Source organism: Mobula hypostoma, chromosome 6 (assembly GCF_963921235.1).
Source record: "Mobula hypostoma chromosome 6, sMobHyp1.1, whole genome shotgun sequence".
NCBI lineage: Eukaryota > Metazoa > Chordata > Chondrichthyes > Myliobatiformes > Myliobatidae > Mobula > Mobula hypostoma.
Window position 1 is genome coordinate 128,103,641 of NC_086102.1, and position 25,988 is coordinate 128,129,628.

Genomic DNA, 25,988 nt, shown 5'->3' on the forward strand with positions numbered 1-25,988 from the left:
AAGATACAGTTATGGAGTTCGTGGAGCACAGAAGATGCAAAGACAGCCATGAAAATACTGGAACAGGTGGGTTTATGACTTCTTCATCCTCCAGTTCCCTTGCTCTAGAACTAAATTTACAGAACCAAAAGAGGAGCCATTCAATTCATCCAAAGAAAGGAATTATTTGGTTAATCCAATTCCCATCTGTTGATCCAGGCTTATTTCCAAATATTTATCCAGCATTTTTTTTAAATGTGATTAGAGTTCCTTCTGTTATCACAATCTCAGACAGTCAACTATTCTATGGGTAAGAATGAAGTCCCTCAAATTTCCTCTAAACCTTTTACCAGCTGTTAAATCGATATCCCTCAGATAGCAAACTATCCAGTCTGCTCTCTCAGTATTTTAAAGGATACAACAGGGTCTTTTAAGAGATTCTTAAATAGGTACATGAAGTTTAGAAAAATAGGAGGCTATGCGGTAGGGAAATTCTAGGCAGTTTCTAGAGCCGGTTGCATGGTCAGTACAACATTGTGGGCTGAAGGGTCTGTAATGTGCTGTAGACGTCTATGTTTCTAAAACAACCCTGGCCTAGCCAATCTGCACACAAGTAAAACTTATCCAACTCTAGCAAGGACCTCATAAATCTCCTGAGCACCCTCTCTAATACGATCATACTTTCCGCATTATGGGATGAATACAACTGTGTGGAGAATTCCATTATGATTTAATCAGTGCTTTATTTGGTTTTAGCATGATCTCTGTACTTTGGTGCTTTTCACTTTTGCTGATAAAGAACCCAGTGTCTTTTTAACCAGCTTATCTATTCCTCAGAGCTGAGAAAGATGGCTTCTTTGACTAGAAATGTTAACTCTATTCTATTTCCACAGATGCTATCCAAGCCCCGAGTATTTCCAGTGTTTTATTTCTTCAGCTTTCTTGCATCCATGGCTTTTTGACTTTCATCTTACTCTAGACGCCTACCCTACTTGTGCAGGGATTGAAGTGCCCACTATGTGTCCATTTAAATCCTCCACGATTTATCATTCATTCCCTTGATTCGTTTGTTCTTCCCCAAATGCATCTCATACTTTTTTAGTTTGAATTCACTCTCCAAAACTTTTTCCACCAAACCAGTCGTTTGTCAACTTGCAGTCACAACAAAATGAATTCATTATGGCACCTGTATTTAAGTTCAAATCACTGACAATTAGTGAAGAGAACAACTGCCTATACAATCATATTGCAAAAGCACTGCAATCATGAAAGCTCTAGTTGGTGTTCCTTTTACCGAACCAAGCTAATTTTTATCCTAATATGTCACTGTTCTCTGGATTACATGCCAAATAGCATAAAACTAAAAAATACTTTTGCCTGAATATTTTCATCTTGTGTGGAAAAGTATTGAAATTAAAATAGGAAAAAAAACATTCATATTTGTTGATATATTACAGAGGAAATGCTGCCAGGTCATGTTTGATATGATACTATAACAGACTGCTGATACAAATAAGAATAAAAGTGACTCATGTCTGGATTATGATGCCCAGCAAAAGACGAAAAACATGGCATGTGTGGGTCTGCAGCTTTGCTGCTAGAACTTGAACATCTGGATCCTGAGCAAGAGAACTGCTTCTAGTAAAAGATGGTATTGCATTTGTGAAAGTATCTTCACAACCACAAAAACTCATCTTTTGGCCTGGATTCCACCATAAGACAGTGATTGTTCTAAACTACATCTCTTGTATCTACTAGTTATGAAGATACTACTAACCTATAAACCTGCACATCTGTGGGATGTGGGAGGAAACTAGAGAATGCAGGGGAAACCCACGTGGTCACAGGGAGAATGTACAAACTTTACACAGGCAACACTTGAAGTCTGAAATGAATCCAGGTCTTCAACTTTGTAAGGCAGCAGCTCTACTAACTGTGCCACTGTACATCCTATAATGCATTTGCTATCACTATTATTTGGCTGACTACCTATTAATACTTTAGTTGTCTAATAAAGAACTGATTACTTTTCTAGTAAGAAAGGTAGCAAAGTGAAAGAAGGGAGAAACATGCATGATCTTGACCCAAAGTTTCAACAGATAATGCCTCTTGTTAAAGGCATTACAATTATTAAAACTTTAAAAAAATAACTTGGCATGGGCTATATTTACTGCTAATCACTAGTTGCCCTGGGATATTATGAGTCAATTGTATAGCGCTGGACTGGATCTACATGGCTAAGGTTGGGTTGGTTGGCAGTGAAGGGATGACATTATTAGTAAATTTTGTTTTTTTTTAACAATCTAGCATCCTTCTCACTTATCTCATTCTTTGTTTAAAAAGATCCCAGGGTTAATTTTTAACTTTCTTAATTTCTCAGTATGGTAAAATATCACAGTAAAGGAAGTTGAAACCTTGGTTAACATGATGCTGAGAGTAGAACATAACCCATTGAGCTGTGGATCTGCATTACTGACATAATGCTGCACTGTCACAGGTGCCATATTTAGATGAGGCCCTAATTGCTCTTTCAGAGGATTCCCTTGGTGCTATTTTCAACATGAGAAAATGTACCATCCCTGGTGCCCTTTTCACAATTTATTCCTCAGTTAATTTAGATTTTTTTTAAAAAATTAAACAATTTATCTAGTCATTATTACATTGCTGACTATAGGACCTTACTATAACTGGAAAAGTGCTACGGAGTAGCTTGATATCATGAAAAGGTGCTATTTCCATTTGAATATTCTGACTGGTCCTGAAACAGCTAATATTTAAGTTCCCTGCCTCTAATAACTTTCTCTTCAATAAGCATAAAGTTAAGGAAGCACTTGAAGTTTCCACAGTGTACACTCTACCAGTGACACTGCTCACGGCACTCCATCCAAGATAACCAAGAACACATTTGCCTGTAGATTGCAAAATGAAAGGAGCTCTGATTTAATTGATTCTCCAACTACCCCTGGGTTCTTAACCTTAAAGCTAGGTGTCAAAAAATTTACACAGTTTAAGCTACTTTACAGAAGTTAATCATAATCCAAGGGAGTACATAAGGCAAAAAAACTTATTAAAACAAACTATGAAAACAAGGGAGTTACTTAGTACGCACAAATTATTCAGAACTTCAGTATTCTAAGCTATTCTTCCCCTAAGCCATTAAAAAAAACACAAACTGGCTATGGGTGGAAGAAAGAATATGTTAGTTCTCAGTTTAAGCCAATAGACACCTATTCATTGGCTCTGCTGATTAATAAATCTACTCCAGAGGTCAATTGTACCTGATTACTTACAGTCATAAGACTGGCTGTTCTGAAGTAAATACTGGCATGGCTGTCCCAAAGTTGATGATTTATTGCTGAAACAAGAATTCAGTTAATACCTGGTTCACATTCATTTCTGTCAGTAATTTGTTGGCAAGATCTTTCTCACTCTTGTCTGCTGCTTTATAACTTACAAACAGCTGTTAAATGAACACAACATAAGCATGAAAGGCAGGCAACGGATAGAATTAATACAATTGGAGCATGGTTGTGAACATGCTTATTGAAAGAACTTAAATGTGGTTAATAAGTCAGCTTAAGGAAGGTTAATAAATTCATTGTACAAAAATCAAGACAACTCAAATGGAGACATTCGCCAATATCTTTGTCCCTTGAAGCAATCTAGCTGGGGTTATAGATCCTGCCAAATTTAATCTTAAAACAGATGTGATGTGGTTGCAACCGCAGAAACACACACACACACACACACACAACTCAGCAACAGTATTCTCAGGGCAACACCATCAAGATGTAATGAGTTCTCAACAATTGCATTTTCCAATTGTTCCAATTGCCTGGCAATTCGATCTCACCCGCTTTTTCAGCAGTGTCATCAATGACAACATTTGCCTTCTATTATGTTCTTCTGTATCAAAACAAAATCTAAATGGCAAGGTGATAAAGCCTCTGCACAAACCGCAGAGAATATTAAATGGGAGGAGTAAAGGGCTCGGGGCAAATAAAAGCAAAATAACATGAAGCATTATACAAATTGGTATCCAATAAACCATTATCTAAACCACATATGCAAAGAAGAAGAAAGATAAATGAATGGTTCCTTGAATTCATGTACAGAAGCATGCACAATAAAGCATCAACTCCTTCCAATAATCATTATGCACCTTATAAGAGCATACACATCTATGCAACTACAGAAAACACGTGGGCTTAATGCAGTCCTTCATAAACAGTCAAATCAAAGTTCCTGTGCATGCCCCTGTTCACATATAAAGAATGGTACCCTGCATTGGAAAGGGTCTGGTGATCATAAATTAACATATTAATATTTTCAAGAAATAATAAAATGAATATTTATAGATGTATCATTGCCACCAATGTACAAAGCAACAATTTCCCTAACACTGAAGCACTGAAACACTGCAGAATGGATTTATGCTCCCATGACCTGCTGTTACAATACAAGTAATAATTTCTGAGAAGCATTCTTTCTACACAATTTGTCTCCTGTAAATAATCCTCATAACATAAGAATTATTTGATGTGATGTCTTCAGCTGCCCACCCAAGCTTTCCTGCTCCTGGCCTCACAGAAATCAGAATCTTCCTGATATCTAGCAAATCAGAAAAAAAATACACAATCAACAGTTCAAAGCAAGACATTTTATTACCTGGTACTGTAACGTACTGAAAAGGCTTGCAAAGCCTTTGCATGTAACGGGATAATTTTTTTTTCAAAAATCAGATCATTCATTTGCTATTAAAATGGATAGAAGTTCTTATTTTTCTTAATAATTCAAAGGCTATAAAGAAAATCAGTGTGCTATTACCAGAATAACAGTCGAAAATGCCCCTCATAATTTAAAACTGGTTAGAAGCAATCAAAGTGATTTTTTTCGTCAGAGCAATTGACCACGGTAGCACATGTTTGAAGCCACTCAGCTTTGCTCTACACACCAATGATACTCCCAAAACAGAATGACCAATGGTGTCATCAGAGTGCTAAAAGCACGAAACACTGCAGCTGGGTACATTACCTGCTTAAGTTACAGGGTTACATGAGAAGCTGTCAAATACAGTTTCTATGATGATGCACATAAAACAACTGTGTAAAATAACGAATTTCAGCAATGACAAGATAAACAAATCACCGCACACTAATGACACTACAGGTCTTTAAATGAACCACAGTAACCAGTCACAACTGAAATTCAAGTAAGACTCTTTGTTCTGATATAATCACAATTATTACCACAGTTGAAAATCTTACAAAGGAGATTAATCAAATTCCATGACTTAGTGTTAATGAAGCAGATTATTATTTTGTTTATAGCTATGTGTGCCAGGCAATTTATTGCAATTTCTCACACAATTCTTGCTAGGAACTGCAGCCCTGCACACCGTTCCATAACTTTTCATCATAATGTAAATCAAAACAGTTCCTTCGAGGAACTTCTCTACATTCTTTCCAGTTCAGTAACCTTAATCTCTTGAGAAAGGATTAGATGCAAGGCCAAGCAGAAAAAGAAGGAAGAAAAAAAAGAGTGCAAAAATGAAAGAGAATAGAAGTACATAGGTTGTGCAAATGCCAGTCCAGGAGCGCAGAGGAGTTGGGAGCAGTCCAGGGCTGTGGTGGTACAAAGGTGAGAGGCAGGGATGTGCACACTGGGGCTAAGAGACAACAAAGAGGCAAGTAAGCTATGAATAAGAGAGAAAGCGAGCAGAGGGAAGTAATGGAGATAAAAACATAAGAGGAAAGAATGAATATAGGAAAAAGAAAAAAGGGAAGGAGGGAAAATCTGTTCAACTTTAACTAACTTTGCTGGGTTTATCTGAACAACCAACCATAATCGGTCTCTTGCTAATGCAAGTTAGGGGTAATGGCATTAACATGCGAATTAATAGTCAATTTTAGATGGCAAGTAAATTATTATTATTTTGCAACACAAGTTTACAATTTCATGAAAAATGTAAAAATCTCTCTTGCTTTGTTAGAACTTTTGTACAAATAGGTTTAATATTAACATGACCTAGATATGGATAACTAGTACCTGTAGCAAAAGTGTACATGATCAGCACACTATTCACCACGTTAAAATCACCATCAAAGCAAGCTAAGAAAATGCTACAAACTCGTTTCAGTTCAATTTGAACAGCACAATGGGCCAGAATGTAACTGGCCAGTGTGGTGCACTTAACAGGTAACCAATCTGGCCATACAGTGTCAAAATCATACAGATCCATACAGTGACATAAGCACACCTACAGCTAGGGGAGTGCAACTTGAGCATGGCAATATAGCAGGAAATTCTAGTCCCAGATTTCAATTCCTGCTTGTGCTTTAGTTGATCAACTGAACACTTCCAAGATCAATACAACCATTATTTAACATTTTAAATAATGAATGTCAGTCCTTATATAAAGTTTGCTGATATTGTTGACAAAACAGCCTTCAACACATCAGCAGGAAAATGGCAAAGGAACAAGCTCATTTGGCATAGGTCAGGTAACCAGTTGCTTGAAACTGACATTCATACAGTTAAAATACAGAAAAGATTAGATCTCATAGAATAATTCACTGAAGTAGAGTTAACTTTTCCCAAAGCTAATTATTCAAATCAAAAAGGCAGTCATCTCAGCCTCAAATCACAAACTTACATCTTTAATGTTTGTTTTTTTTTATTTTAGCCCAGTTATAACCATTATGAATATTCTGAGTCTTGCTGCAGTAGAGCCTGTTGCAATTTTACTATTAAATGAGTCGTGCTTTTATTAAACACAATGGCCAAGGGAGGCAAATATTATTCCAGTCACATCTAATCACAGGATTCTTGGTGAAAATAAAGCTGATCATTTGACACTGGTATTATCAAGAAAAAATAGAATAAATGCTCTGCTGCAGAGCAAAAAGACATGACTAGCCAGCACTCTCATTAAGGAAAGCAGAAGTCAGACACTACACCACCAGCAGCCCCAAACCTCCACTCACAGAGGAAGACAGAAATTTATCTTGGATTAATATTGCACAGACCCTAGTATCCCATTCATAGCAAAATTAGGAAAACCTCTGTACAGCAAGCGAGAAATGGCAAAGGCTTTCAATTCATGTTTGCCATATAATAATCAGCCATAGCTTGAATTCAAAGTGGAATTCTAACCTCTAAAGTCAGAATCAGAACACCTCAACCCAAGGACAAATTTCCATTTTTGTTTTCTACTCATGTCAGCATGAGCCTATGTAGAGCCCAGGAAAAGGGGCAACCGCAGCATTAATGGAATCAAAGCAAATAATTCTGGTGTCAACTGGATTCTACCTTGCTGTTCTGTAAAAGTCGAGTGAGATGTTCAAAGCAGTTGCTATTCAGGAAGATTGCCTGAAGGACAGGTCTGTCAGAGCAATTTAACATCTCTGGAATAGTGTCTGCAAAAAGAAAATCCAAGAAGTTATCATTTAATATCCAACAAAAATGTGACTCTAAGTACCTCACTATTCCCTTTCCCTCAGAAAATATGACTGGAACCATTAGACTATTCCTAATAATACTCTTCCACCTACTTTCCCTGCTTATACCCTTCATAATCTAAAGTTTAGTTATACTTTTGCTGCCTGTATCCAAACTTTCAAGTCCTTGTATCTTCATCGTTAAGTTCAACAATTTGCAACAGGTCCCCAGCCCAGTAAATGGAAAGATTTTTAAAAATTTTCCATCCTGGGTTTAAATTCTTCCTTCACCTCAGCCCTGCAAATCTCTGCAGCCTACACCACTGGACAATTAAACAAGATAACTAAATTCCTTGGAATTTAACCAATTTTCTACTCTGTGTTACTGGTGGCCATGCCTTCCTACACTCTGGAATTCCCTCCGCAAGCTTCACTTCCTTGGTATCGTTACTCAGGCTATAATATATAGAAGTTGGTCATTCAGCTCATTGTGTCTGCTCTGGCATCCAATCATAGGCCGATCCAATTCTTCTAGTCATCCCCACTCCCCCGCCTTCTCCCCATACCCTTTCATGCCCTGGATAATCAAGAACCTCTCTATCTCTGTCTTAAATACACCCAATGACTTGGCCTCCACAGCCACTCCTGACAACAAATTCCACAGATTTACCACCGCCTGACTAAAACAATTTCTTCACATCTCTGTTCTAAATGGACGTCCCTCAATCCTGAAGTCGTGCCCTCTTGTCCTAGACTCTCCTACCATGGGAAATAACTTTGCCATATCTAATCTGTTCAGGCCTTTTAACATTCAAAATGTTTCTATGAGACCCTTATTCTCCTAAACCCCAGGGAACACAGCCCAAGAACTGCCAGATGTTCCTCATACAGTAACCCTTTCATTCCTGGAATCATTCTCGTGAATCTTCCTTGAACTCTCTCCAATGTCTGTATAACCTTTCTAAAATAAGGAGCTCAAAATTGCACACAATACTCCAAGTGTGTTCTCACGAGTGCCTTATAGAGCCCCAACATCACATCCCTGCTCTTATATTCTAAACCTCTAGAAATGAATGCCAACATTGCATTCGCCGCCTTCACCACCTGGAGGTTAACCTTTACGGTATCCTGCACATGGATTCCTAAGTCCCTTTGCATCTCTGCATTTTGAGTTCTCTCTCCATCTAAATAATATCTGCCTGTTTATCTCTTCCACCAAAGTGCATGACCATACACTTTCCAACATTGTATTTCATTTGCCCCTTCTTTGCCCATTCCCCTAAACTATCTAAGTCTCTCTGTTTCCTTAACACTACCCGCTCCTCCACCTATCTTTGTATCATTGGCATATTTAGCCACAAATCCATTAATCCCATAGTCCAAATCATTGACATACATTGTAAAAAGCAGCAGTCCCAACACCGACCCAGCCAGTCAGAATAGGATCCCTTTATTCCCACTGTCTGTTTTCTGCTGATCAGCCAATGCTCCTCCCATGCTAGTAACTTCCCTGTAATTTCATGGGCTGTTATCTTGCTAAGCAGCCTCATGTATGGTACCTTGTCAAAGGCCTTCCGAGAATCCAAGTACACCACGTCTACTACATCTCCTTTGTCTACCCTGCTTGAAATTTCCTCAAAAATTGCAGTAGGTTAGTCAGACAAGATTTTCCTTTCATGAAACCATGCTGACTTTGGCTTATCTTGTCATGTGCCTCCAGGTATTCCATAATCTCATCCCGAACAATCGATTCCAACAACTTCCTAAACACTGATGTCAGGCTAACAGGTCTATAGTTCCCTTTCTGCTGCCTCCCACCCTTCTTAAATAGATCATCTTTTGACCATCTTTTGCTAAGTTAAAAGCATAAAGCAAACAGAAGTGTTGTCATAACATAACACAAAATATTGGTTGAACTCAGCAGGTCAGGCAGCATCTATGGAGGGAAATAAATAGTTGACATTTCAGGCCACGTCTCTTCATCAGGACTTTCAGTTCTAAGCCCAAAACGTTGACAGTTTATTCCTCTCCATGGATGCTACCTGACCTGCTGAATTCCTCCAGCTTTTTGTATCCGTTTCCCTAGAATTCCAGCATCTGCAGTATCCTGTGTTTGTCATAACAACGATAGCTCCATTTCTATTTATTATTTTCAAATTAGGTGCCCAGCTATAAGTGAAAGACATTCAGAGCAGGCAGTCTACTCACTCAGCATTTGTATCTGTAGTGCAATAAAACTGCTCTCCCAATTCCGTGATTTGCGATTGACCAGCAATGCAATGTGATCTGAGTTGAGCAGTTTGAAGTAATTCTCAAGGATTGTACTGATCTCCACCTGTCGTTGATCAGAGCTGCTGGTAAGCAGTACATGAACTACCTCCGTCAGGCACTTCAGGGTCAGCTCCAACTTATGGCTTACGTCCTCTGGGTCCTTGTCATCCACCAAATCACAGTCTGCCAGCACCCTCATCAATACTTCCATTGTAGCTGGTGAGATTGCCTGGAGTGCATTGCGCTGAAATAATGTGATAATTCTTCATAAATATATCAGTGACATTTATATCTATGATCTAATTACATCCTTTCCTTCCAAAATAAAAATGTATGTGACAAGAACTGGTTGAAACAATGGTTCTGTCAGGACAGTCCTACTATTGGATCTTGGGGAGGTGGTAAAAATGGATTATGCGAGGTTAGGGGATTATGGGGCTGGAGGCTCTAGAATGAAGATGTCCTTAGAAAGTGAGGTCACCGCTGTCTAAGTGACAAAAGGTATGGTGCTCAATGGTAAGGCCTTGTCAAAATTAAACCCCAGACAAAATCAATTCTACTATCTTGGCTCAAACTCTCAACAGTATATTAAGTCTCAGTAGACAATATGATGCAAAGATTGACAGGATCTTTCTCTCCACCTCCCCCTCCGCACCCCCCCCCACCCTAAGCCAATTTGGCAAGTAACTTGCCCATGAAGTTTGTCTCTTCAATTCTGATCTCTGGAATTTCTGATACAACTAACACCCTTCTTCTTACACTCACTACATCTATTCATTACAAAAACACCAATGCAGCATCATTTCCCTCAATTTTCCCACCAAACCTTCAGTGAACACATAGCACTCCACTTGTGCAGAATCAACACCAACACTGGTATCAAACCCAGAGTGCTGCTATCATTCAACGAATCCTAAACCTTACAAAAGCCAAACCTCAGTTTTCTGGCATCGTCTCTCAGGTTCCTCTGGACCATGACCACACCATTGAACACCATGCTATCATCTCTTAACAATCAGTGATGTTACTTTCTCAGGAAGTCATCCCTTTGTACTGTCTGGCCTCGTAGTTCCCTAACCATATATTGTCCACTCCTACAAACTCCCCCAAGATCCATGAGTAGGATTGTCCAGGAAGACCCATTGTCTTAGCCTGCTCTTGTTCCACAGAATTAATTTCTTCCTGTCCTGACTTAATGCTTTCTCTCATTGTCCAATACTATTCCATTGAAAGCCTCCACCAGTTTGACAGTTTCTGGGTCCCAATCAGGTCGCCTTCACAAATACCCAACCCCCTACATCTCCATCCCATACCTGGATGGTCTGAGGACCCTTCTTGAACAGTGGCTCAATCAGTCTCCCTCCACCACCACATTCACTCCCCTAGCTGAGCTCATTCAGGTGTTACATAACTTCTTCGCCAACTCTTTGATCAAAGGTGTGACTGTGGTGACTCACATGAGCCTCAGCTTTGAGTCTCTTAGTGGAATATGTGGAACAATCCTTTCTTCAGACCTACTCAAGCTTTCTTCCTCAATTCTTTTGCTGGTGCATTGATGAATATAAGGGTGCTGCTTCCTGCACCCATACAGAAGTTGAAAATTGCATTGACTTTGCTGTCCATTTCAAATCTGCTCTTATTTTTACATGGTCTATTTCTGATTTTTTCTTCCTTCTCTTTCTTCACTTCACCACATGAATATCCTCTCTTGCCCTACCTCCTGTGACAATTACCTCTTATTACCTCTGTTTCTCCATGTCTGTCATTTCCATTCCATTGTCAAGATTTTCCATGCCTGTGCCTCTGAAATTTCTTCCCTACTCCTCAACAGTGGCCTCATATCTGCCATAGTAACAGAGTACTCAAGTGCATCTTTCTCTTAAATTTCTGCTGTCACCCATTTCCTCCTAGTCCTCCTTAGGGTTCCCTTTGTCTGTGCCTTCCACCCCAACAGCCTTCACCTTTGATGAATTCTATCACCGGACACCATTACCCTTCTCTCTCCATCTCAACATTCTGAGGGGACCATTCTTTTGCTGCACACTGGTTTGCTCTTCCTCCTCCACCACTCATAGCTCTCTCCAAAGGCCTATCTGTCAATATTCAAAGACTTTCCCTTTATGAGGTATTTCTCTCTATATCATTTTAATCTCTTATCTTGTCTCAAACAGAGTTCCAGAATAGAGGCTAATGTTTCCACTAGTGGGACAGTAACAAACAAGAGGATGTAGCTAAAAGCAAAAATCAAGGGACGAATCATTTAAAACTGAACTGCATAGAAATATCATCTCTCAGAGGGAAATAAGTCTCTAAAAATTCTCCATCCAAAGGGTGCTGGGGGCCAGTTCATTATATATATTTAAGCTGGAGATGGATATATATTGAAAAGATTGAAGTAATGAGGGTTATGAGAACTGGCACAGGAGTTCAGGCCAACATAGATCAACCCATAAACATTTAGCATATTCTGCTCTTATCTTCTCATGTTTCCATGTCTGATAAATCTTCATTAGTCTGAAATACTTACTCAGCTGCTTTTGTACCAGCTGAACTTCATCAGCATTTCTGTTCGCTCATGCTTCTACACTGCAACTGCCCTATTGTTTAAATTATTTGTGGCCAACAACAAAGCCCTTGTGGTGCAGTTCTTACCTGCCCACCTGCAACAATGGCCCCAAAGAGATGAAGAAGGCAACACTTCAGACTCTCTTTCAGATGCTCGCTCTCTTGAAAACATTCTGAAAATGATAAAGCAAATTGATCAACTAAAAGGCAGCTTACCCATCAAAATAACCAACTGAAAGAGATTGTGACTGGCATAATCCAATAAGAAGTTTATTAATTGGACAAAGGTACAAGGAGAAAGAACTTGTCGCGTATGACTGACTGGCAGTCATTCTGGTTATGTTTGGCAACGTTCACTTATTTTGATTGCAGTGCTATAATTAAGATTGTTTACATATATAATTCAGTTTCAGTATTTATAACACATGAGAAATCCATGACAGTGCAATCATGCAATTCCTTCAGATTGGCTTTCCATATTTAAAAAAATGAATATTTGTGTCAGTTGTTCACAATTTTGGTCTCATTCTCATCTGTTTTCTTCCTCTGCTTTAAATTTCCAATATCCTAATTCCTCATTCAGGATCATTCAACATGAGAATCTCCCGCTAGTGCAAACAATTTAAGGAGGTATTTTTAGGAGATGATCGAGACAGATTAACATCAACAGATTTTCATCTTGTACTATTGTTATCTTTGAAGTGAATTTTGCAAATTGTACACTGATGTGTTATAGCTGTTCTATATAATATAAAATGTCTGGAGCTGAGGACAGTCCCCAAAACTGGTTCCAGTGATTTACATGCGACAACATTAATAATATCATGGAGTTATCTCAAGGGGAAAACGACACTCACATTACAGTGGGGGAGGAAAGCAACAACTGCATTCCTCACTTGTGATGCAATTTCAAAGAACTTCACAGTAACAGCTGTTTTCAGATCAATTGGGAGTGACTTTGAAATTCTGCTTCCTATGCCTATGAGTCATGCTGGTTTGATAAAACATGCCAGATAAACAAGCTTATTTTTCACTATACGTCATTCCAGATTACATCATTTGAAGGCACACAGCTCTGTTTAATTAGATTCAGCTTGCACTGAACCATTCTAAACAACTAAATAGTTAATAGCACCATGTGGCGTGTCAACTGTGAATCTTTTTATTAGGCTGCTTCAATCATTCATTTTCTTGGAAAATCTCTTGGTACAGATTGTAATGGCTTCAATGGGTACACTGCTAGATCAGGCAGAATGGAAATGCAAGCAACACACACAAAATGCTGGTGGAACGCAGCAAGCCAGGCAGAAGTACAGAAGTATAGGAAGAAGTACAGTCGACAATTCGGGCCGAGACCCTTCCTCAGGACTAACTGAAAGAAGAGCCAGTAAGAGATTTGAAAGTGGGAGGGGGAAGGGGAAATCCGAAATGATAGGAGAAGACGGTGGGGGGGGGGGGGATGAAGCTAAGAGCTAGAAGGTTAATTGGCAAAAGGGATACAAGGCTGGAGAAGGGAGAGGATCATGGGATGGGAGACCTAGGGAGAAAGAAAGGTGGGGGTGAGCACTAGAGAAAGATGGAGAAGGCAAAGAGTTACTGTGAGAGGGACAGAGAGAGAAAAAAGAGAGGGAGGGAGGGGGCAAGAAGGGGAGGAGGGGCATTAACGGAAGTTAGAGAAGTCAATGTTCATGCCATCAGGTTGGAGGCTACCCAGACGGAATACAAGCTGTTGTTCCTCCAACCTGAGTATGGCTTCATCTTTACAGTAGAGGAGGCCATGGATAGGCCATGAATGGGAATGGGACATGGAATTAAAATGTGTGGCCACTGGGAGATCCTGCTTTCTCTGGCAGACAATGGAAACGGTCGGGCAATTCCCTGCTATCCCGGTTTGGTAACCAAAATGATTGGTGAATGATTACACTTATGGACATAATTTGTATTTAATTTTTACGATTTAACAACTCACTGCATCTTCCTGGAGAAATTAGCACACTTTGTTGGGAGAAGTTGTTATTTCTTTCTCCTTTGCTATTCAGATTCTGTTTTCTGCACAATAGTTTAATGCAAATCACATGCCACACCTCAAATTCACTGACTGATGGTGTTGTCAATAAATAGACTGAATAAGGGCTTCTTTCTTATGCAAACATTTGAATAAACTTTAATTTGATCATATTATATACAAAACATTGCTATATTTTCCAATTCTATTCCTGGCCAGCCTTAAATTTCCATGAGTTCAATCTCTTTTTGAATCACCCTGACGCTATGAAAGGGACTCAAGACACAGTCCCTCATCCAAATGCAAAGAACACAAAATAAGACGAGGTAAAAAAAAGATTAGAAAATAAAAAAGAACTGAAACTAGAAGCACATTGATAAAACATTAAATACAACCACCTTTCTGATGGTGACACTGACATGTAAAGCCTTCCTTTCAGATTCCCTCTTCTTCAGCCCTTTACCTTTTCCATCTATCACCTCCTAGCTTCTCACTTCATTCCCCCCCACACCAACCCACCCACCTTTCCCTTCACCTGGCCTTACCTATCACTTGCTGACTTGTACACCTTCCCCTCCCCCCACCTTGTTATTCTGGCTTCATCCCCCTTCCTTTCCAGTCCTGATGAAGGATCTTGGCTGGGAATGTCGACTGTTAATTGTAATCTGTAGACACTGCCTTACCTTCTGTGCTCTTCCAGCCTTTTGTGTGTGTTAATCTAGATTTACAGCATCTGCAGAATCTCTTGTATTTATGACCTGTAAAGCTTGTTCACTCTTCATCCCCCTCAACCAGTTACTCATGCTTGGACTACTGACATCAAAACATGATTGACTAAATGTATTATTTTACTTTAAAATTCTAAATATATCTTATAGTTATAATACAGAACTTCAATCAATCCACCCATGAAGGTGAATGCAATCAGTTACTGATCCTGCAGCACCACAGGTGGACCACAAATATAATGCAAGTTATCAGTCTACGAACCACTCCTTCATAATTTGTGTTTAATTTGTTTTCCAGTGAATGCTGCTTACATGCTGTGCCCATGATGCTGCTGCAAGTAAGCTTTTCATTGCACCCATGCATACACGCACCTGTGTATGACAATAAACTTGACTTTGATTTTCACTTAAAGCAAGTAAGACATACTGCACCCACAGGGGAATTACAAGGTTCAAATAATTACTTAAGATTATGCTACATGACGAACATGAAATAATAATTGACATACTAAAAACACTGCTGCATCAATGCTATATAATTTTCAAACTGTTGGTTGAAGATTAATTTTTCAGAAGGAAATCAGAATTTTCCAATCTCATTGCAGCTCTTCCTCTGTATTATGGTCTGATTTGAAAATAATATCCATAACTACCCCACTCACAGCCAAGAGTTTTGGCAAATGAAATAAACAAGCCAAATAATGACTGGCTGGCAAGCAAGTTGCAATGCTCATTTCCACATAGAAGGCATTCTGGAATCTGAAATAAAAACAGAAAATGCTGTACGCATTCAGCAAGTTAACCTGTATTATTCTTACAACTGTCAATAATTCTTTAATTCTTTTAAATTAATAAAATAATTTAATATTTTATTTATCTTAATTTTATATAAAATATTCTATAAAATCAATTTATAATGTAAATAATGTTAAAATACAATTATAAAATTCACTTTATTTAAATTTAACAATTTAATTATTTTAATTAAAATAGTTTTATCGAGAGGTTATGTTGCAGCTATATAGAACCCTGGTCAGACCCCACTTGGGAGTACTGTGCTCAATTCTGGTTGCCTCACTACAGGAAGGATGTGGAAACCATAGAAAGGGTGCAGAGCAAATTTACAAGGATGTTGCCTCGATTGGGGAGCATGCCTTATGAACAAAGGTTGAGTGAACTTGGCTTTTTCTCCTTGGAGCGATGAAGGATGAGAAGTGACCTGGTAGAAGTGTTCAAGATAATAAGAGGCATTGGTTGTGTGGATAGTCAGAGGCTTTTCCCCAGGGCTGAAATGGCTAGCACGAGAGGGCATAGTTTTAAGGTGCTTGGAAGCAGGTACAGTGGAGATGTCAGGGCTAACTTTTTACGCAGAGAGTGGTGAGTGTATGGAATGGACTGCCAGTGGCGGTGGTGGAGGCGGAAACGATAGGGTCTTTTAAGAGACTCCTGGATGGCTACATGGAGCTTAGAAAAATAGAGGGCAATGGGTAAAGCCCTAGGTAGTTCGAAGATAGGGACATGTTCAGCACAGCTTTGTGGGCCGAAGGGCCTATATTGTGCTGTATGTTTTCTATGTTCAAAATAGTAAGAATGAATATTTCTGGACTTAATAATGAATTCAACAAATTCAATTAATCATGCTCTCCAGTTTTTCCTCTTTCCATAGATGTTGCCTGACCCACTCACTTCAGGATTCTCTTTTATTTCAGATTTCCAATGATTACATTTTGTATCTTCAAGTACCATTAATTTGCTCATTCTCTTTCCCATCTTCATTCATCTCTTTGCATTTATTTCTCCACCAAGTGGGTCAACAAGCCTTCACCATCCCTTCTCAGACACCGCCAGCCCTGACATCATGCTGTTTCTCTTGGTCTCCACTATCAGAATCAAGTTTAATATCACCGACATATGTCATGAGATTTGTTACAGACAGGCATTGCTTCTGTTCCCTCCACCCCTCTCCCTTCTATGCAACTTAAAGGATGCTCAACTTCTAAATTCTCCTGGCTCTGAACTTGAAGTTTGAACTGTCTTTCAGATGTTACCTATACATTTTTTTTTAACTTCACTTAAAACAAATTTGAGACTGCAATGGTCAACTTTCTTGGCTGTTACCAGTTGCCAGTAGACACTTCAAATCTGCATTGTAATATGGTAGCACTCACACCAACATTTGTTATTAATGTCTTACTTTCTATAGAAAATGCAGTCATAGGCTCTGAGTAATCCAAGCTTAGTGAGCTATATTTTCAGACTGGTAACTGATCTCATCACAGCACCTGCGATAATTGAAACCTCTCTCTGCAGAAGGAAATTTTCCTTAATTCTTCCTTTCTCTATTTGAGGAATTCTCATTATCATCCTATCACTTCACTTTTCGCACTTTCGCAGGGTGGTATGTCACTGATGTATCAAGTCCAGACTAGAAGCTGATGTCCATCGGATTTAATTAGTCTGCCTGCATTCTTGCTGTCTGGCCTATACAAAGTCAAAGTAAACTTATTATCGAAGTAAGGTCAGTATATGTTACCATATACTACATTGAGGTTCATTTTTGCGGTATTTACAAGAAAATAAATACAATAAGATTTATGAAAAATATACATAAACAAAGACTAACAAACAATGTGTAACAGAAGACCAATTATGCAAATAAAAAATAAATAATACACAGAGCACAAGTTGTAGAGTCCTCGGAAAGTGAGTCTGTAGGTTGTGGAATCAGTTCAGAGTTGTGGTGAGTGAAGTTATCAACACTGCTTCAAGAGCCTGACAGTTGCAGGGTAATAACTGCTCTTGAACTTGGAGTACAGAGCAGATCCTGGATGGCGGGGGTCCTCAATAACGGATGCTGCTTTTTTGTGGCTTTCAATGGTGAGAAGGGCTCTGCCTAAGATGGACAGGGCTGCATCCACCACTTCCTATAGACTTCTCCGTCCTTGGTCATTAGTGCTTCCATATCAGCCCTTGACCCTAGAGCTGAAATCAGCAGGGACAGGTAGACAATCAATGACAAATGAAAGGAATAGCAAGGATTCCTCAACCATGGCTATGCCCTTGATGTGAGTGCCATCACCTTCCTTCACAGCAGTCTCTATGTTTCAGCCTCATGGAGACACCAGGCCAACAAGTGCTGAAATGGTGAACAAATCAACTGAAAAACAAGGCCATGGGGGTAGACAGCAGCATTTGTGAAGTTTTAAAACTTGTGTAGACGGAACGTTGGACATAGCCTCATCTCCCATATCTGGGATGAAAAGAACATGCTGAAATTCTCAGAGACGTCATAGTTATGAGCTTCTTCACCAAAGGAGACAGATTCAGTTGCTCTAACTGCAAAGGGTCTTCTTGCTGTATGCTGCAGAGTAAACTAAGTACAGGGGTCCTTCTCAACCATTACTTCCTTATGATCTCTGGACTGCAACCAAGATTATGTCCATCTACAGGTAGTGGTCAGGTTGTTTACAGAGCATCAATGGAAGAAACAGCATCAATATTACACAGGGGCTTTCTTGATTTCACTAAAGCCATTTGATTATACTAATTGAGAGGAGGACTGAAGCCTTCTTCTTAAATTAGGCTGCCTGCAGAAATCCTAACATCTGCTTTACAATATTGTGCAAGCTACCTGAATGAAAAAACAATCTCAGTATAGACTATGATTAAAGCAAGTTTATGTCATTGCACTGACACTTAGATAAGAGAACATATCAGTTTCACCACAATGATGAGACTCACCTCTAACAATTCCCCCCTTCAGTGCAGCTAATTTATAGGACAAAGAGGAAGTTCAAACTACATTGCATCCACTGCAGAAACAACTTCTGTCATTGAACTGCAGTGCAACGATTGCATTTGCATATTTGCATGCTTGGGGCTGAGCTTCAAATTATAGTCGACTCATTCATTGATGCATTTAAAAAAACAAGCCTTGTACTTTTGTCCACAAAGAGTCCTCTACAAATTTGGCTTCACTGTACAACACAATCCTCTGACAAGTCTCTGGAAGGAAGCATCTCTTCCAATATTTTATAAAATTATGAGAGGCATAGATAGAGCAGACAGTCAAGAATCACTCTCCTGGATGGTGTCATCATCGATTAACTGGACTCTTGCACTCATTCCTCCATCACATCTTTACTTATTTGTGTACAAGAAAAACAGCATCGTCCCCGTCAACAATCTGTTCTAAAGTTTAAACAATGAGATGTAATTATTATACAGGAATTGAGAAGTTGGATAAAGATATTGACCAGTTGGTAACCTTGTGGAAGTTTAAATTCCTTATTTGCATATCAGTCCCCAATCATACCACAATAACATAGGTATTAAACAAATCTATATGTTACAGGCCGATAATACTTCAGAATAAGTAAAGCAATTGACCAATAGCGTCACCCTAGAATCCTTTGTTTGCATCTTTTTCTTGCCTTGGTATGCCAAGTGGCTCCAGCCCCATGCCGTGCAAAGGAAAGCTATGCGCTTCAAAGACTTTTCCTGCCTGGGTTGACTCCGCACTACCTGTAAACTATCCTTGCTTGGACATTATCTTAACCTTTGCCTTCTCATGCCTTCCACAATAGAAATGCGAGATACTAGAGGGCATATGTTTCAGTTAAAGCGAGAAAGTTTAAGAGATTTACAAGGCAATTTTTTATTCCCCACTCCTACACCTCTCCCGAAAGAGCGGTAGGTATGGATTGTGCTGCCAGAGGAAGTGGTGGAAGACACCACACAAGGCATTTAAACAGGCACGTGAACAAGCAGGGAGTGGAGGAATATAGATCATGTGCAGGCAGACGAGATTACTTTATTTTGGCATCAAGCTTGGTACAGACATGTTTTATTGACTACCTTCCAATGTCTGAGGGAAAGAAAAATGTTTGAAAGCCAAGACCTCAAATCCAGCACAAAATTGATGTCCTTAACATCGGCAAGTCCACAGGAAGAACAAGAAAACAAACATCAGTGTCCTCTCCGCAGCCAGCATCCAAGCTTTGAGACGCTCATTACAGTCAGCTCTGATATAATGTCAATTGGTCACTGAATATCAGACTCCTGAAGTTGACACATGACTCTGGAGAAGGAGGGGAAGAAGGAACTAATGGAATGACTTGAGAATTTTGTGTCTACTTATCAGGGATACACAGCAAGCCTAACATAAACAACAGAACGAATTCACCACTTCTCAAACTACTACCTACCAATCAAGCACCTTCTAACTCAGATTCTCCATCCTACACCACATTTTCTGTGTGATCATGGGAATTTCCTCCCACATCCCAGAAATGTGTGAGTCCATAGATTAACTTGCCACTTTAAATTGTAGGTTAGTGGTGGAATCCGGGGAGGGACAGGAAATAAAAGCTGATAGGAAAGTGTAAAGGGAAAAAAATGGTTAATGCAGGATCCTGCCATCTTCAAAAAAGGACCCCATCACCAAATACATCTTCACCTCCGCCCCCCCCCCCATTTTCTGCAGGGATTGCTCCCTCCGTAATTCTCTTATCTATTCGTCCCTCCCTACTAATCTCCCTCCTGGCACTTATTCCTGCAAGCAGAATAATTGCTACACCTATCCAGTCACCTCCTCCCTCACCTTCATTCAGGTCCCCAAACAATCCTTTATTCCAGGGACCAGCTGATTGCGCTTATGCCAGCCGGTTTAGCGAACAGAGCGGCAGACACCCCTGCTGAAATCTGGAGGAAAACACACAGAGGATGCAGAGAGGGATCACAAAGGCGAGGAAAGAGGACCGGGTCGTGACAACAGAGACTTGTGGAGAAGAGAAGTTCGGCGGGTAATAAAACGGACGAGTTGACAGCGCTAGCCAGGAATCAAGAGAATATTTCGGGAGTGCAGTTTTCTGTGTTTTACTGAAACGGGGCTGCACAAGGACCTACCCAACCAAAACTTTTCCATGGAGGGCTTCCAGACCGTTCCGGCTAACCGGAAGTGCACTGAGAGCAGTAAGTGTAAAGCAGTTGGGGGCTTGCTGTTCTGGTTAACAACGGATGGTGCAATCCTGGTCATATTACGATGGAGGAACGTGTTTGTAGACCGGATATTGAACTTCTTGTTGTTGGACTCCGGCCATATTCCACCAAGATGCAACACTGGGCGTCATGGGAGGTTGTTCCTGCCTGTGGCCATCGAACTTTGCAGCTCCTCCCATGGAGGGTCAGACACCCTAAGCCAATAGGCTGGTCCTGGACTTATTTCCATCTGGCATAGTTTGCATATTGTTGTTTGATTGTTTGTGGTTTTTGTATTGCTATATTTATGCTCTATTCTTGGTTGGTGCAGCTGAAACGAAACCCAATTTCCCTCGGGATCAATAAAGTATATCTATCTATCTATCTTCTAGGTGAGGCAACACTTCACCTGTGAATCAGTTGGCATCGTCTACTATATCTGGTGCTCCTGATGTGGCCTCCTCTACATTGGAGAGACCTGAGGTAGAGTGGAGGACCACTTAGTTGAGCACCTTTCCTCCATCCATAAAAAGCAGGATTTCCTGGTGGCCGACCATTTTAATTCTAATCCTCATTCCCATTCTGATATGTCAATCCATGGTCTCCTCTACTGCCATGATGAGGCCATTCTCAGGGTGGAGGAGCAACACCTCAGTCTGTCTAAGTAGCCTCTATTCCAACTGCATGAACATCAATTTCTTCAGCCTCCAGTAAATTTTTGCCGTTCCATCGTCTTCACTTCCAGCCTCTGGCCGCCCTCTTTACCTCTCCTCTTCTCCTCACCTGCCTATCATCTACCCCTGGTGCCCCTCTTCCTTCCTTTTCTCCCATGGTCCACTCTCTTCTATCAGATTCCTTCTTCTCCAGCCCTTTTCCACCTGTCACCTCCAGCTTCTTATTTCATCCTCACTCCCCTACGGCTTCTGCCATCACCTTCCAGCTTGTACTCTGTCCCCTCCCCTGCCTTCTTATTCTGGCTTCTTCCCAGTCCTGAGGAACGGTCTCAGCCCAAAACATTGACTGTTTATTCATTTCCATAGATGCTGCCTGACCTGCTGAGTTCCTCCAGCATTTTCTGTCTGTTGTTAATGTAAGATAATGTTGGGAAATGGGTACTTCAGTCAGTGCAGACTTTGTTGGCTAATGGGCCTGCTTTCATGTTCTCTCTCTGAAACTCTATGACGGCGGCTATAGGGCCCACAATGGCAACATCATCTGTTGTAGATCCCACTGAAATAGAGCAAAAGCAAATCGTCCTTAGTCCCAAGGACAGCCAAAGAAGCAGTTATTTGGCCAAGAGGCTAGTATCAACACCTACAAACCAGATCTTACAGCATCTACCAGCAGTTAGAAATGTGTTTTGGTGAGAGGTTATTGTGGGCAGATGGTGGGAAAACAGTGCCTTCATATCTGCAGTCATGTATCATCCCTGCAATCCAACAGGAAGACGTACCACTTGCTTAGCAGGAGCAGTATGAATGAATTCATTGAACACTCTCTCAACAGCTTGAAATTGTCATTTTGACTCTAAATATCTCCAGATCTTGCTGCTTTCAAGTCAGAACAGTTTATGCAAGAGACTCCTGCTAACAGCTCAGTACACTTTGCCCGATGGTCAGTTATTATCTTAACTAGTTCTCAAGCTCTGGATACAAAGGCCCAATTTGTGTTGGGTCATGTACCATGTTAATTAACTGATAACATCAAATACCAGCAGGATGTACCACAGTCTGGAGACTTGCACAAAACAAAGAAAACATTTCATTCCCTGATAAAATGATTCAAAGTTAGCTCTATATCAATGAGCTCTGCGGGACACTTCAACTGGGGACAAGCAGATAAGCAAATATTTTTGTTTCCTAAAAAAACCTCATTGGATTCCATTCCATACAAGGAAACTACCATTGTCAAAATTAATATTTTAAAGCACTAACGGATATCTTATAGTTCAGCTTTTTTATTTTTGTTTCCACTCCCTCTTTCTTTATCCAACAGCCAGTGATTATTATTTTTGCCAAACTATTTTTATAAACTGCATAATTTCTTTAGTTAAATTCATTCCTTTACTACTGTACATTTGCTCCTTGCTTGCAATTTTCTGCTTCAAAGCATCAGTCCAATTTACTTTTAATGTGTACTTCAAATTTACACAGTAATCCAAGGTTCTGGGCAAAATTGACAGACAAATTGAAAAGTTGTTGGAAAGTTCTTACAACAGAAAATGCACAACTCTTATTTTCCAATCATATCCTGCTCACTCTTGCATTGAAACAAGAATTACTCTTACTCACATACATCATTATAGCAGAGCTGCATCATCTGGCTCAGGCTGTTGATGCATGTATGTAAACCCACAATGTGGGATAACATATATGATAGCCATTAATAGTAGATAACAGCAGAATACAAGGCAGGGGTTTCATCACCCAATATCCACACAAACACAGCTTGGGCAGTAACTCAAATTGAGAACCTTCACGGACCTTTAATGTCTATATTGTAGTCAAAGAGTACTGCAGCATGGAAACAGATTCCCTGGCTCAAACCAATCACAGCACCATTTCTGCTTATCTCAGTTACTCACGTTCAGCACATTACACTCCAAGACCTTCCCCTCCATGTACCCATCCAAATGCCCCCTATGTTTTGCTATTGTACCTGTATCGCCTACCTCTCCTGGCAGCTCACCACAGGTAGTCAAAACCTTCTGTGGAAAGTTACCTCTCAGGTCTCATTTAAATCTCTCCCCTTTTGGATCTATGCCTTCTGGTTTTGGACTCCCCAATCCTGGGAAAAACACCATGACCATCCACCTTATCCATACCCTCATCATTTTATAAACTTCTATGAAGTCATCCTTCATTCTCCTATACTTCAAGGAATAAAGATCTAGCGTGACCAACCTCTCCCTATAACTCAGATGCTCAAATCCAGGCAACATCCTCATAAATCTCTTCTGCACACTCTTCAAATTGACAATTTCTTTCCTATAAAAGGGTAACCAAAATGGTATACAATACTCCAAGTGCTGACTTACCAATAACTTGTAACTACAACACAGTGTCCCTGCTCCTAATCTCAATGCCCTCTCTGATGATGGCAAGTACCTTCTTCACCACCCTGTCTACCTGTACAGCCGCTGTCAATGAACCATACAGATGTACTTCCAGGTCCCTCTATTCCATAAAACTCACTTCACTGTTTTAGCCCTACACTGGTTTGACTGTCCAAGATGAAAGCCATTTGCCTTTCCTCAGCCTATTTCCCTAATTGATCAAAACCTCCTTGTAATTTATTGTAACCTGCTTCACCATCGACAAGAACCTCTAATTTAGTATCGTCAGCAAACATGCTAATCATGCCATGTACATTTACATCCAAATAATTTGTAAAAATAATGAATAACAAGAGGTCTCAACACTGACCCCTGGTGCACAACCCTAATCACAGATCTCCTGTTACAGAATCAACCTTGAACCATTGAAACAAACAACACACACAAAATGCTGGAGGAACTCAGTAGGCTAGGCAGCATCTGTGGAAAAAAGTACAGTTGACATTTCGGGCCGAGACCCTGGAGTCAGCCCGAAGCGGCGACTGTACTTTTTTCCATAGATCCTGCCTAGCCTGCTGAGTTCCTCCAGCATTTTGTGTGTGTTGCTTGGATTTCCAGCATCTGCAGATTTTCTCTTGTTTGTGCTTCAACCATTAAGCCCACTTCCCCTCATCGAGCCAATTTTCAATCCACCTTGCTAGTTCCCCCTGAATCCCATGTGACCTAACTTTCCAAATCAGCCTTCCATGTAGGACCTTTGTTAAAGTTCTTACTAAAGTCCGTGTTGGCAACATCCACTGGCCTTTCTTCATTCATCCCCTTGGAAAAACTCCAGAAGATTTGTCAAGCATGACTTTCCACACACAAAACCATGCTGACTATTCCTGATCAGCCCTTGACTGTCCAAGTGATGGCAGAGCTTACTTAGAATGGAAATCAAGCTCACCAGACAGTAGATCCCTGGCTTGCCCTTGCAAGATCTCAACTATTTCCTGCAGTTCCACACGTATGTGGGCACACATCTTCCTTGAACAATGGAACAACATCAGCCACTCGCCAGTCTTCTGGAACTTTGCCAGGGGCTAAGCCTCCGTGATTTTTTTCCCTGGCCTCCCATAAGGTCCAGGACCGCACTTGGTCAGCCCCAGGCGATTTACCCACCTTAATGTGCTTCAAGGGTGCAAACACCATCTTCCTTGAAACATGCATATCATCAAGACCCCTCCACTTGTTACCCTCATTTCTTTGACATCCATGATACTTCCCTTAGTAAACACTGAGGGCATTTAAAAATCTCGGTATTTCCTGCAGTTCCACACATAGATGACCCTGACGGTCTTTAAGAGGACCTAATCTCTCCCTAGCCACCTTTTTACTGTTAATATAACTGAAGAGCCTCTTGGGATTATCTTTAACCCTACCTGCCAAATCCATCTCCTACCCTGTTTTTGCCCTTCTGATTTCCCTCTTAAGCTTGGTCTTAAACTTTACATACTCATCATGCCTCAATGCAATGTACACTTCATTCTTTTTCCTGACCAGAGTCTCAATATCTCTTGCCAGCCAGTGTTCACTGAACTTGGCATATCTACCCTTCACTTTAACAGAAACATGCTGTACCCTGGACTCTCGGCATGACCCTTTTTAAAGCTTCCCACTTGCCAACTGTTTCCTTCCCTTTGAACAGGCTCACCCAGTCAAACCCAATTAACATTTTCCTGATGCCCTGAAAGTTGGTCCTGCTCCAGTCCCTGCACTTTAATGTAGATCTATTCTACTTTTTTCCATAACCATTTTAAAACTAATAGAATTGTGGTCTCTGGACCCAAAATGCACCTCAACTGCCACCTCAGTTACTTGACCAACTTCATTCCCTAAACAGAGGTCCAGTATTGCTCCTTCTCAAGTTGGTTTCTCTGTGTATTGCATGAGGAACCGTCACACAAATTCTGCCCACCCAGACCTAG

At 40.3% G+C, this 25,988-nt stretch overlaps 1 protein-coding gene across 3 annotated transcripts in view; it reads right to left on the reverse strand.

Annotated features, from left to right (window-relative positions):
- nbeal1 (neurobeachin-like 1) overlaps positions 1–25,988 on the reverse strand; it is a 283,397-nt gene that overhangs the window by 157,324 nt on the left and 100,085 nt on the right. For 2 of the 3 annotated variants that reach the window (XM_063051668.1, XM_063051667.1), the window contains exons 7-10: positions 12,342–12,427; positions 9,627–9,933; positions 7,291–7,397; positions 3,359–3,439 (exon numbers count right to left, since the gene is read on the reverse strand). In XM_063051668.1, the coding sequence (XP_062907738.1) occupies positions 3,359–3,439; positions 7,291–7,397; positions 9,627–9,933; positions 12,342–12,427 (581 nt within the window). The remainder of the gene's footprint in view (positions 1–3,358; positions 3,440–7,290; positions 7,398–9,626; positions 9,934–12,341; positions 12,428–25,988) is intronic. The other variant, XM_063051669.1, reaches the window with a different exon arrangement.